The 13295-nt window shown below is 45.7% G+C and overlaps 1 protein-coding gene across 2 annotated transcripts in view; it reads left to right on the forward strand.

Moving 5' to 3' along the window:
- The window catches only part of LOC308395284 (protein AF-17-like), a 30442-nt gene extending 17147 nt beyond the window's left edge, over window positions 1–13295 (forward strand). For both annotated transcript variants that reach the window (XM_080880070.1, XM_080880069.1), the window contains 10 exons: window positions 334–530; window positions 1443–1560; window positions 1758–1824; window positions 2178–2326; window positions 6364–6564; window positions 6801–6877; window positions 7040–7410; window positions 8017–8104; window positions 10301–10513; window positions 11748–13295. In XM_080880070.1, coding sequence (XP_080736196.1) covers window positions 334–530; window positions 1443–1560; window positions 1758–1824; window positions 2178–2326; window positions 6364–6564; window positions 6801–6877; window positions 7040–7410; window positions 8017–8104; window positions 10301–10513; window positions 11748–11783 — 1517 coding nt within the window. In that variant the 3' untranslated portion in view covers window positions 11784–13295. The remainder of the gene's footprint in view (window positions 1–333; window positions 531–1442; window positions 1561–1757; window positions 1825–2177; window positions 2327–6363; window positions 6565–6800; window positions 6878–7039; window positions 7411–8016; window positions 8105–10300; window positions 10514–11747) is intronic.

The following is a 13295-nucleotide window of genomic DNA, read 5'->3' on the forward strand; positions in this document are numbered from 1 at the left end:
TTGGTGCGTTTCCATTGCACGCAGCAGCTTATCTCTGTATCAGAAGCGCAGCGAAAAAAACTCCTGGAATTAAGAATGAACGGAATAAGTCGACTGTTTCTTGGCACCACTTTTAAAATATTTGTTAAATCTCTTTCAGAACGTTTGTGTAATCTGTGCGAGGCAGTGATATTGTCCTACATGGTGTTTTTGTGTGCGCCGCACGTGTCTGTAGTGCATTTCCTGCCCTACTTTCCATTTGATTGGCTCACGTGTTCCTCTTTCTGCAGTCATACGACTTCTAAGATGAAAACGACAAACACCTTATTCCTTTCTTTCTTTTATGTCTCTCAGGCATCTACTCCAGTCTCAAGGACCCTCTCACACTGGGCGGGGGTGTCTGCAGTACCCCCCTTTCCCTGGGTGGAGGGGTGTGTAGCACCTCCTTGTCCCTGGGAGGGGGCATGTGTAGCACCCCTCTCTCCTCAGGACTCCTTCCATCCCACTCCTCGCTGTCTCTTCCACCAGTCAACGCTGTGTCAAACACACAGGTACGTCACAAAGAGAGGACGTGTGCTGTTTGCGTCTGTGTCAGCAAACAACATTTCAACAAAATTAAATGACACATGAAGTTTCAGGCCTGAGGATTATAGGAAAATTCATAATCACGATTTACAGTAAGCAGCAACGGAGGAGTTAGCCTCTGACTAGCAGGTGTTTTTACTTGTAGAGCTGGTGCCAGCCTGCCTCCACTGCAGCATCTCTGTGGGTGCAGGTCAATGACTCATTACAGTCACTGGGTGCAACTGGGGTAAAGAGAGGTGGTGCTGCAGAGTCAAAGCTGACACCCGGCACCAAAAGCCGACCGCAAGAGCCCCCGAATGATCCTGAGACAAAAGCAGCTGCAGACAGACACCAAAGTCCTTCCACACGTCTTCACTTGTACTCCCTTAGTTGTCATCAAAGTCTCTCTTTTAGTTGTCTTGGCTCGAACTGAAATACACAGTTCAGGGTGGAACAGGGTGTGTCTGCTTTATAAGAAAAGAAGTGGAGTGTTGTACCAAAACTGAGTGCAGCAGCGTAATCATGCACAGCGGTGCGGATACTTTCACCTCGCGTCCAGAGACATGCATGTTGGGTTCTAATGTGCACGTATGTGTGAATGCGAGTGTGTCTGGTTGACCTGTGCAGGTACCCTGTAGCCTATGACGGCTGGGACAAGCTGAAAGAAAGTGAGTGTGTTCATAAACAATGATGAGCGGACAGATGTGGAAGTCATGAAGAATCTGGAAGCACAATTCATTCTCGAGTTATTTTTGATAGATGTGTGTTACGTTTCCAGTAGATGGATGTTTTCTTCACAATAAGATCAGTTTTGAGTTGTTTTTTTTAAACTAAAATCCTTTCGTGATTATCTCCATGCTTTCTTTGTCAGCCAGATGTTGACGTTCGCTGTCTTATAGGTGAATCCAGGTTCCAGCGCCTCCTACAGCCTGACCTCCACTCAGCCTTTCACCAGCTGTCTCTCCACAGCCCTGACACTGCCGCCACTACTGAGCCAAGCCCAGACCTCACTGCCAGGTGACAGGAAGCACTTCTTGAGAAACGAATGTTGGCTTTAGATAAGCTTCACAAAAAAACCTTGCTCTGGCTCAAATCCTCTTTCAGAAATCCAACATTAAACGTGCTGTTGTTGCGCAGTAAACACGGCGCTTTGATGACGCTGCCTTTCAGTAAATGTGAGCGCACATGAAATTAATGTCTGTTCCTTTTCTCAGAGTCTGACCTCGATGACTGTCGCTTCCCATGTCAGGGGAACTCACCGAGAGAGAGTCTTTCCTCGCAGTGAGTCTTTGCTTTTTTGTCTTTATTGTTATTTTTTAGTGTCAAATCCTGAAAACAATACATCATTCTTACACTTCAGATTTACTGACTGAAATGAGTCAGCAAGTAGAGATGCACAAACCACTGGTGACGCATCATTCATCTGTTCAAATCATCACTTGGTTGATTTTTCCCTTTGTCATTTTTATTACCAGCAACAGGAAAATACCAGCTGGTTAACAATCAAAGCGTCTATGTGGATAAAAACACAAACCACAGCCACAGAGGATGATTGGTAGTTTCCCAGCTTGGCTGCAGAAGCTGTGACGTGTCGCTTCTGACTTCCTGTTGACTTTATCCTCTTCCACACCCAGGTCTCCGATGAGCTGTCTTCCTCTTCTGTTCGACCAGAGGGACGGGCTGGGCGCCGGAGTCAGAGCCCGTCCTGAGAACGTCCCTCCAGCCAGCTCTCACATTGATCTGCTGCTGGAGAAACACAGCAACGGAGAGATGGGAGTCAACAGTAAGTAAGGCCAGTGGGACTAGATATTGAAAAGTGTTTATAAGATGAATGAAATGGCAAATATACTTGATGGACCTGCAGTTACTGTGCTGGTACTGTGTTCGACCCCTTTTTGCCTTCAGAACTTGTTTCGTAGCAAAGATTCAGCGAGGTGCCATGCAAACAGAGATTTTGGTCCATATTCACAGGATAACTTCATGCAGTTGCTGCACATCCATGATGAGAATCAGCCTTTCCACCACATCCCAAAGGTTTAATGTCCAACAATATTTTCACGGACCGGCCTTTAAGGTGTCGCGGAGAAATACAACAAAATAAAAAATACTAAAAAACTAATAATAAACACGAATTCACTGTGTAACTTTATGAGCAGCGTCCTCCTGAAATGCGCCAACAACACTGAGAGTAACATCCTCCTCTCTGCCCCTTAATGCTCTCTGGTCGCTATGGTAACACGTAAATATTTCTTTCAAAATAAGACACACAACTACAACACGGGAAAAGACCCGGGGAAACCAAGTTAACGATAAAAACCCCGAAAACCGTAAATTTCACACCCGAGCCTCAACTCTCGCGGCGCGGTACGAAACAACTCACGGACCGGTACCGGGATCGCTGTGCTCATAAAAGGATGGACATGGTCAAGAACAGTTCTCAGTTACTGAACCATGGATAGATCCCTATTTTCATGTTGTTCACGCCAAAGTCTGAGACTACCGTCTGAATTCACAGCAAATATCGAGACTCATCAGAGCAGGAATCGTTTTTCTAATTTTCTGAGGTGCAGAAGAGCAACCGAGGTGCTCTTCTGCATGCTTTGGTTGTAACCAGGAGTTATTTGAGTTACTGTTGCCTTCCTGTCAACTCAAAGCAGTCTGGTCGTTCTCCTTTGACCTCTGGTGTAAACAAAGCATTTTCTCCCAGGGAGCTGCTGGACAGATATTTTCCTTTTCTTTATCATTCTTTGTGAACCCTGGAGATGCTTATGAGGGAAGATCAGCAGTCTGAAATACTCAGGCCAGCCTGCCTGGTATCAACAAAGTCACCTTAATCACATTTCTTCCCCATGCTGATGCTCAGGTTGAACCTCAGCTGCTCGCCTTGACCTTAATGCATCGAGTTGCTGAACTGGTGTACCTAATGAAGTGGCCAGCAAGTGTATTCTGTGCATAAAGGACGGACATAAACAGAGTGATATGTACAAGTTGCCTCATAAACTGCAGGAGTGCGTAAAATATTCGAACTTTACTCAGCAGGCTGGAGCACAGACTTGTGAGGCGTGTGCTTCTTTGAGTGGTCTGTTAACATGGCGTGTGGCGTGCTGTACAGTTAGCCGCACGGCCAGTCGTATTATTTGTAAGAATCGGTTGTTGGCCAGTCAGAGTAGCCACGCCACCAACTTTATCAATTAAAAAAAATCAAACCAGGTGACTTAAGAAAATGTTTCTTCCAGCATGAAGCTGTTATGGACCATGTCTACAGACCATTTCCTGCAGTGAGATGTAAACTGGGCATTTTAACACAGGAGCCTCAAGTGGCCATCAGAGGAACTGCAGGGTTGTTTTAGTACTACTTTGCTCAGTGCTAAGATCTTTGAGCCTCTCAGAATCCTTCAAAAACAGATCTGAGAAACCTTTCACTTCATTTTAAGCCAGAAATGTTGGGAACCTTACACGTAGACGCTGCCGGCCTCTGTGTGTGCCTCGTGCTGTCGTCAGATGATGAATGTACCTGTGTGAGGACAAAAAAAAGCTCAGCAAGAGATCAGATGTGCTCTCGGTTCTGAAAGCTGCTCCAGCAGCTGCTTTGTTTCTGCCGTTGTATTTCTGCTCGTCTCTCCGCTGAACCAGATTGCTCACCGCCTTTTGCTCTGACTCACTTTTTCTCCAGGGACATCATCAGCTGACACTTGCTTTCAAATCTATTATTTGCTCATTTTTTTTCTTCCTACACCCAGCACTGTCAGTGCTTTTGGCTCACGCTTGCATGCACACGGCTTTTTATTTCCATGGTTGCTGCTCTTCTCTTTTTGGTCTCATCGCGCTCAGCTAGGTGTATTTCTCTAAAAGGAAATGCCCCCACAGTCCTCACCTTAATTATATTTATCTGCATGAGAAAGCGTAACATTTATTTTGCAGATTTTTCTGTGTGCGTTTCTTTTTTTGAGCCTAACTAGTAACTTGTGACATACTCTCAAAATAAACACACTCATTTCTACTTAAACAGCAAAGTGTTGTATAAAAATAAGTGACTTAACTTGAGTGCAAAAGGCTCAAAATGTGGCATGTTTCAGGACCCAGCCTTTGTTTTGTGACCTCTAATATTTTCCAGCATAACTCTGCCCGACTTCAACCCAAGCGGGGGCCCGAACTGCCAGAATAATTGGAAACACCTGTGAGACAGTGCAGGACTTTAAAAAAAAGCACAGTGCAGGTTGCTGGGTCCACTCTTGTCAAACATATCTCCGATCGTTTAGCCGTGACTAGTTTATCCCAGTACGTCCAGTAAATCGGCGTGTTGATGTTTAACTACACAAAAACAGAAGGTTTGCTTTGGGTCGATGTGCAAGTTTAACTGTTCGCAATACATGAAAACTGTACGCCCATCAACTGCTCTGTGCCCTTGATTGTATTGAGCAGCTCTTCCAGCAAAGCGAGTTTAATCTGATCAAGCGCTTGCTGACAGAAACGGTCTCTGGGTGGGCGGCCATCTGCCCCCACCGGCTGGGGTGAGAGGAGAGCAGAGAGGCAGGAAACATCCAATGCTAGTACTTATTTTTTGTTTGAGCACCACCAGCTGGTTGTTACAGTAAATACAATAATTATGATAATAATACCGAGAGCAGAACTCCTCCAGTGTTCATCTGTGTTTGTGATGTGAAAGGTCCAATTTTAACTGATATTCCTGGATCCCTTTCGTGCCGATCCACCCATCGCCCGCTAAAAATGATAAAACAACCAACCCGAGCCAATCCTAAAACTTCTCAGGCAGTAATCGTAATAATGCTTACAGTAATGATGACAGCTGGAGTTCCTAACCCAGAAATACTTACAAAATGGGGTCAGGAAGCGAGAGAACTCAAAACCCACTGACATGCAATAGCGAGCGAAAGAGAGAAGTGGGAGTCCCAGTGCATCATGGGAAGTCTTCCAGCAGCCTGAGCCTAAAATAGCACGACTGAGGGATGGTTCAGGTTCACTGGATGCAGCTCTAACTATCAAAACTAAAAGTTTGAAGTTGAGAGGGAGTCATTCTCCAGAGCCCAAACTGGGAGCTGGTTCCTCAGGAGAGGGGCCTGGAAGCTGAAGGCTCAGCCTCAGGCTGGACTGTTGAAAACGAGCGATGCCTGATTTAGACTCGCGCGGGGAACCTTTGTAGCGCCCACAATCTGACCTACGTAAGTGTGTGCTGCATTATGCCTGAGTTACTATATTGTAAATAAAAAAATAAAATAAAGTGCTGGGACTTTTTTTGCGTCCTTGGTCCCTGCTCAATTGTTTTTCACATCCGGACCGATAATTTCAGCCATCTCTCCGGGAATCTGACGACATTTGTGAGTCATACATTGATGCTATGTTGAGGCGATACTGAACTCTGATAGTGAAATGCGCTGCTGGGGCGTTGTGGTATTGTGGTGCCGTTTCCCACGTGGTGCATTATAGCTGAATAGAAAAAAGAGCGCGATCACCTGCTGGAGCCCCAGATGGCAGAGAGAGAAATCTTCCACAGAGTGAGAGAATCAGTGGAGGTGATCACAGAGGCCAGGGAGGGTCTGATATGTTTCAGCTGCCTCTCCAGAAACTCTCAGTTTAAAATGTGCCTGTTGAGGGCAGTCGTCCCTCTTTTACTGTGCAGATCTTTGAGCAGGAAGACCACCGTAACCAAATTCTGCACTGAGCTCACAGAGGCTGCAGCGCAGAATGCAGACTAGCATCACCAGCTCCATTATTTAATAATTAATTTAAAATAGTGTGTGCCTCTTTGAAGATGGTGGGAAACACTGGACTGAAGTGTGGCGTGTCCTCTTGTCCCCTCAGTTATGGAGATGCTCCAGTCGCTGCACTCCCTGCAGCAGGAGAACCAGCGGCTCCAGGACCAGATCCTCAGCCTGACGGCCAAGAAGGAGCGACTGCAGCTGCTCAACACGGAGCTGGCCGTGCCTTTCCCTCCACAGCTTCACTCCACCCAGGGCTCCATGCACACGTCCGCCCAGATCAACTTCCTGTCATCCACCCAAGGTCAGATTAAGCTCCTCTGTCCACTTTCATAAGCGAACTTCAGGGCACATAAATCCCATCGCCTTCTTTTATTTTTTTAAGCTGCATTCCTTCATCCTCCCTTTGCAGCCCCACCCGCTCACACGGATGATTTATTGATGTTAATTAACCGTAGGAACAGTTTTGATAGTACAGAAAATGGTGTTCAGTGCAAACCTGGTAGTTTTCACCCTGTGATTGTGGCTCTCATTCCTTAGACCCCCTGAGCACCAATAAGAGTCCCCTGCCCAAAAGCTGCTTCCTGAATGACACCTCCTTTGTTACCTCGTCTGAGGTGAGAAACTTTAGTTCCTTTCGTGTCTCAAAATCACCGTGCAATCCCGTCAGGCACCATTAGCAAGTATATTTGTCTTTTTTAAGCCTCTTTGTAGATTTTCTCAATTTTACGGTAAACTCAGTAAAAAGCTGCTCGCTTGCTCTCTTGTGTTTGTTCCAGGAGCTGCACTCCGGTAGTCCGTCCCGAAGCAGCTCGTCTCTTTCCTTCCAAAGCACCCCCCCTCCTCAGCAGAGCCCCGCCTCCTTCGGGCAGCCGCTGCTGAACGGCTTGAATCGAGGGTTGAACGACGGTTTGGGGGCGATCGCTCAGGCCGGCGGCTCCGCACTGCCCGTGGTGGGCGGACTCATGGCGTCTATCGCGGGAAGTCCTCAGCTGGCCGTGAACGGCGTGCTCGGCAGTCTGAACGGAGTGATCCAGTCGCCTGTGCAGAACGCTCCTCAGCCCGCGCTCCCGGCCCTGCGACCCCAACCTCCACCCCTCAACCCCCTGGCGCTGGCTCAAGGCTTTCAGCTTCCCAAGAGTGCGAGTCCGTACGTAAAAAATCTGTCTGTAAAAACCACAGAAGAAGAAAACAAGAGCCTCTAAATGAATTAACTAACTTTGGTTGTTTCAGATTTTTTTAGCATTCAGTGATTTCTTTTTCTTTTCTTTTTCTATCCTTTTGAAGCGCAGAATCCCCTCACTCCTATTTTTAAATTTTAGTGTTTCTGCCACCAGCTGGCCACGTTCTTGTCTTCCCCATAGTAGGACGTAGCGGACTGTCATGGACTGCAGCTGTCGGTGGTTCTTCTCCTGCTCTGAGGAGCTGTGGTGAGATGGACGACCACTCCACCCCCAGGTTTGCAGCAGGTGGAGAGGAGCAGGTTCATGTGCCGCCACAGCGAGCGTGACGAGGCTGCAGCAGAACCACCGCCAGCTGAAGTTGATTGGCAGGAAGAAAGACCCACTATATTTGTTTCGTCAGTTATTTATGATCACGTCTTTGCTCCGTCGGAGATTATAAACACTGTTTATTAATAGATTAGCGAGAACATGTGTGCCTGCCCACTGACCCCAAAATCTAAATCTGTGAGAAACATTTAAACTCGGTGGCGCTCTCTGACAGGTGTGCTTCCACATGTCAACATCTGTTTCAGGTCGCCGTTCCTGTCAGAGCAGCAGAAGCAGCTTCTTCTCGAGCAGCAGCAGCTGCAGCAGTTCCTCACCTCGCAGAACTTCACACCTGTAAGGACACTCGCCTCGTCGCTCTGTCGTTCTCTCTGATTTTTACATTTTCTCACAGCTTCTCTGACATTTTTCTCTATCCACATGTTTCTGACTCGTGGTGTGATGATGTCATGAAACAGATAAACAAGCATATCAGCTAAAGCTTGTTTAGCGAGGCGCGTGGCACAGACCCGTGTACCTGATAATTAAATGGCACGTATAAAGAAATGTCAAAGTAAAGCTAGAATTCGTCTGGTGAAAACTGAACCACAGATTTCTTGGATGGTCTGTTTGTACGTATAAGCACATAGTAAGATATATTATTTGCCTGATTATTGCAGCTTCATCCAATTGCATCAATTTGTCAGTCAAAGCAGCCATTCCCCTAAAGATGCAAACTTTATGCTTAAATAAAATAAAAACTCGCATGCTGTAAAGTCGGTCATACTTACTTGGGAGTGTAAGCTGAAATCAAGTGGCCATTAGAGGAACTGCAGTTTTTCCGGTGTTTGCTGCTTGGTTCGACTCATTAATAAACACTTTCATTAGCTCACTGAACCAACACAGCGATAAAATCTGTGCTGCAAAAGCTTTTAACCGAGGGCTTAAATTGATTTAGGATCAGAAAAGGAACAGAATATTTTCTCGCTCACGCCTCAGAAACGGAGCAGCTCTCTGATGTTTGGTCGTGACGGGAACACCGAGCAAATCAGGGCTATTTGAATAAGCGCTAACATCAGGGGCAATCTCACGCGTTATTTTTAGACTCATTCAGAAATCCTGTTCAGTAAAAACTAACTTTTTACAAAGAATTTATTACTGTCTGTAACTCAGGAACTTGCTGTAACACATTTTGAAGTTGGGAGATTAATACTGTGGTATTAACCATTAGCAAGACCTCATATAGAGATACTAACCGATTCAATTATGTTAGTTAAGAAAGAGATTGTACCAACAATAATGTTTTGTGTCGAAGTGAACCAGCCGCCCTTATTTGACATGCAAAGTGAGGAAAGCTTGGTGGGGTGCAAACCAGTCAGGCACTGTAAATATAGGAACCAGTGGGTTTCCTGTTTGACTGTAAACTATAAGTACTTTGATATAATAGACTAAAGACAGCGGGGAACTGGATACTTTCACTTTTCTGTTAGACGAGGCGACAGTGAAACAGAACGACTGAACATTTGTTTACAGTTTTTACGTCCAATTTTTAAAAAATAAAATAAAACACGTGCAGTTTGAAAATAAACGTACTTGTGAGAGTTCCCACTCACACACATGAAGTACGGTCAATGTGAACTGCTCCAGGTTTCCCTGAGATAAGGTGTGTTATCAGTTATCAGTCTGTTACTAACGGCAATCCAGTAACAGCAGAGCGAGGCAGTGCACTCGCCTCTGTAGCTGTTTGTCCTTCTGGCAGGAACCCTGTAAAAATCACTCGCTGCCACTCCTGTCCCCGGGTGCTCTCCACTGCTCTTAAGTTAGCTTAGACTACTTGACCCTGAATTCGACAAGCGCAGGTGCATCCTCGCCCAGACACCTGAGCTGGACTCTTCCAGACATGCCTCAGCATTTCACTTCTTCTAAGTGTCGGGGTGCTCTGTTCTGCTATTTTTGATGGAAGCTGCTTTAAAGAACCCAGAGCAGATGAGGGTGCCAGGAAACCTGACAGAGGAGTGCTGCTCAGTTATGGCAGCGTGATTGTTCAAAGTACGATTGTTTTATACAAATATCCCCAAACTTAAACAGAAACTGGCATTTCCTGGAAATCCTTGAATGCAGTTCAAAGGAAAAACACTTGTGAGGCTCTCCTCTACAAGGCCTAAAAGCATGTAACTCAAGGGTGATGAAGGCCAGATGGCTCAAACAGGAAAGGGAGTAACAGCGGAGGTCATTGAGGAGAAGATGCAAAACCCCATCAAAGATCACAAACACGCAGTGGCTCCAGGGGACAGTTTTCATTGTTTTTAACAGTCAGTTTGAACATAGAGACGCTCTTTGTCCACGCTGTCATTCCCAGCAGGAGCTACATGACCGGCAAATACACACAGGTGAACAAGAGTAGCATTGTGTCCAACACTGCCCCCTGGTGACGGTCTGCCGCTTCTGCTCGGCGTTTACAGACTCCCAGCACTGTCAGCCCCCACACAAACCCCCATCAGCGCCTTTTCTCTGCTCGTCCCTTAAAGCCGCTCTCCTCTCATCCTCCTCCAGGAGCAGCAGGCCTTGGTGTGCCAGATGTTGCAGCAGCAGTGTCAGCGGGAGCTGCAGCGCCTCACGCTGACAGGAGCTCTCACCTCCACCCCCAACTCACCCATGATTGCCCAGTCACCCAACCTGCTGTCCTCAGCTACAGCCTCCCCCCTGCAGGGAGGCCAAGGAGGCGGGCTCTTCGGGCTGCAGGAGAACACGCTTCACAAACCCGGAGTGAGTAATACTCGTGATTGTCCTCCTGAAAAACTCCAGGAACCAAGAAACTCAACAGCTCACTTCCAAGAGTTTTTATCAATCATTGACAAGAGAGTAGATAAAAGTTAATGACATGAAGTAGTGCCATATAAACACATGGGCAGAAGAGGAGAAACACTCAGTGCATCGTGGGAAAGTCCTCCAGCAGCCTTAGCGTATTGTAGCATATCTAAGGGAAGGTTCAGGATCACCTGATGCAGCTCTAACGATCTGCTTTATCAAAAAGGTTCAAGCCTGGTCTTAAAAGTAGACAGGGTGCCTGTCTCCTAAATCCAAACTGGGAGCTGTGTCTGTGTAGGTTCTCAGTCATCCAGGTAATTTACGGAGCAGAACTTGAAGAAGTCCAGTCGCTTTCCTTTTCAAGCTTCATAGGAAACTGGTAGCTGGTTCCTCAGAAGAGTGCCTGAAAGCTGAAGGCTCTACCTCAGATCCTCCTTTTAGAAAGAGCTACACATAAGCTGCAGTCTGAGGGCAAAGTGCTCTGTTGGGGTGATACGATACCACGAGGTCTTTAAGATAAGATGGAGCCGTTTAGATCCAGCTCTGGAGCTAATGAAGAGAAGCTGAAATCTAAAATGTTCCACCCACCTCGGTAACACGTCCCACAAGTCCTTAAAATCCGCTTAAAATCCATGCGAATATTTTATGTCTTTACAAATATTTGTCCTATTCCTACCCTACATTCACACTCACAAATTTTCTGCATTTATATCAAAGCTCGATTTTTCATATGTGAATAAAAAGATCTGACCAATCAAAGCACTCCATTTAGCAGTGCAGCTCAAAACGTGCACTGGTGCTGTATATACTTTACTACGTGTGGTTAAATAGTACAGTTTAACACACAGCTCCATGCTGCTCCGGTCAGTCGGCTCTCTGAAATCATTTCTCTGCCTCCTCAGACGTGATCCCAACTCGAACTGACCCGCTGACATCATGAAATACATATGAAAGCGGCCGTGATACAGATTCAGCTCCTGGATCAAACCACGAAACCTCATACAGACTTTTCAGTGTGTGAAGGCGCTTACGCAACAAGCTCGCATCTGAAAAACTCTGAATTTCATGTAGCTACGCGCTCGGGGTGTAGTGGCCTCAAGTCCACATTTATTTCGCCCATATCTGGACGTCCTGTTATACTTCAGATGAAGGTGAAGATGTGCTGGAAACCCTCTGCTCTCTGTGTTTTCAGGCTACTGGAGAGAAAGGTGGAGACAAGAATGGCTGATGTTTCTCCACAACACGCGAGCAGCTCCGATGAAAACATCAGGCATGACGTGCCGCCTTGAAGAGGTCAAATTTCCAGGACTTTCTCCTTCTCTGTCGTCTTTATCTTAAGCCCTCTTTTATGAATGTACAACAGGATGGACTTTAATGTCAAGGTGAAGTTTTTCGTGTTTTGAAATTCTTGATATCAGAGGTTCTTCTCATAGGGTTTTTTTTGTGTGTAGGCAGCTTTCAGAGAGCATGAATACAGTGGTCTCTTCTTAAATTGCACTAATTTGTTAGCTAGACCAATGGGGCTGCTGATGAAGGCAGAGTTCATGAACCGAAGGTCTGAGTCTCTCTTCTCTGACCTCCCAAGCACTGACTGTTCATGAATTCCCTCCAGAGTTTCCATTCAGTGCGTCAGCGAGGAAAAAAAGCAAGAAAAAAAAAAAAAAAAGCGGACTTCTGCCACTTCCTGCAACCTCAACTGTCTTCCTCGATATTGTGTCTTCCCTTTGTGTTCACCCCACTCAATTTCATCCAGATCTTCTATATGTGAAGCCTCTCACGGGCACTTATTATGTAAAGGATCAACATACAATCATTTTTGATGTGTGGTTAGTGGCATTTCGACATTAAGCTAGTTATTACCTCAGACTTTGTATTTTTCATTGTTGACTTTTGTGCAGACTCATTACCACAATAGCCTTCACTGGATATAAAATGCCCACCAAAAAGATATCTTGGTGTTTGCTCTAAGGTATTAACTCATGTAAATGTAAAAATGACACAGCACCTGCGTGTCCAGAAAGCCGCCATCGTCTGCGGGCGAGCGCCGGGTTTTGTTCCAGACCACCACCAGAGTTTCTCAAGACTTTTATATCCTTCTAGTTGCTGTCGAGATTAAGCGGACGAAACCAAACATTTGGAAATTGTAAGTAAGAAATTAATAGTTTTTTCCTAAACAAGTGTGCACTTTGCATGTTAGTAGCTAACAGAGCAAATTAGCCATCAACACAGTACCTTCTAAAGGATGCTCGGTACTTCATAGGTCGCTAGGGACGAACAGGTTTTTGATTTTTCTGAGTATTTTGCACTCCTGTCCTGAAGTGTCGGTCTTTTACTGTCATACATAGATATTCCTTTCATGTCCACCAACTAGCTGTTCTTTTAGCAATACTGGATAGATAATGCCTTAATGATGTTAGATTTACAGAGGAAACCACGAGCCCAAAGGCTCACTCTCTTCTCGTCTTTCTTTGATAACGTGTTTTTTTTTATTGCGGGTACACGGAGGGTCGCGTTGTCCGACGAAAGCACTCTTCCTAAGCCCATTTATATACTTTTGATAGCTGACTGATAATTTCAACAGTGGAAAAACGTGTGAAGCGTATAGTGGTGACTAAAGTGTCAAAGCATTTTCTATTGTGCGTTTTGTGTTGGAATGTTTTTGAGTTGTTTGTGCTTCAGAGACCTGAGAAAAAGGACTTGTAGAGAATCTGCACAGCAGTTTGAACCGCTCGTAATGAAA

This window comes from Rhamphochromis sp. 'chilingali' (genome assembly GCF_963969265.1).
Source record: "Rhamphochromis sp. 'chilingali' genome assembly, chromosome: 4".
Classification (NCBI taxonomy): Eukaryota; Metazoa; Chordata; class Actinopteri; order Cichliformes; family Cichlidae; genus Rhamphochromis; species Rhamphochromis sp. 'chilingali'.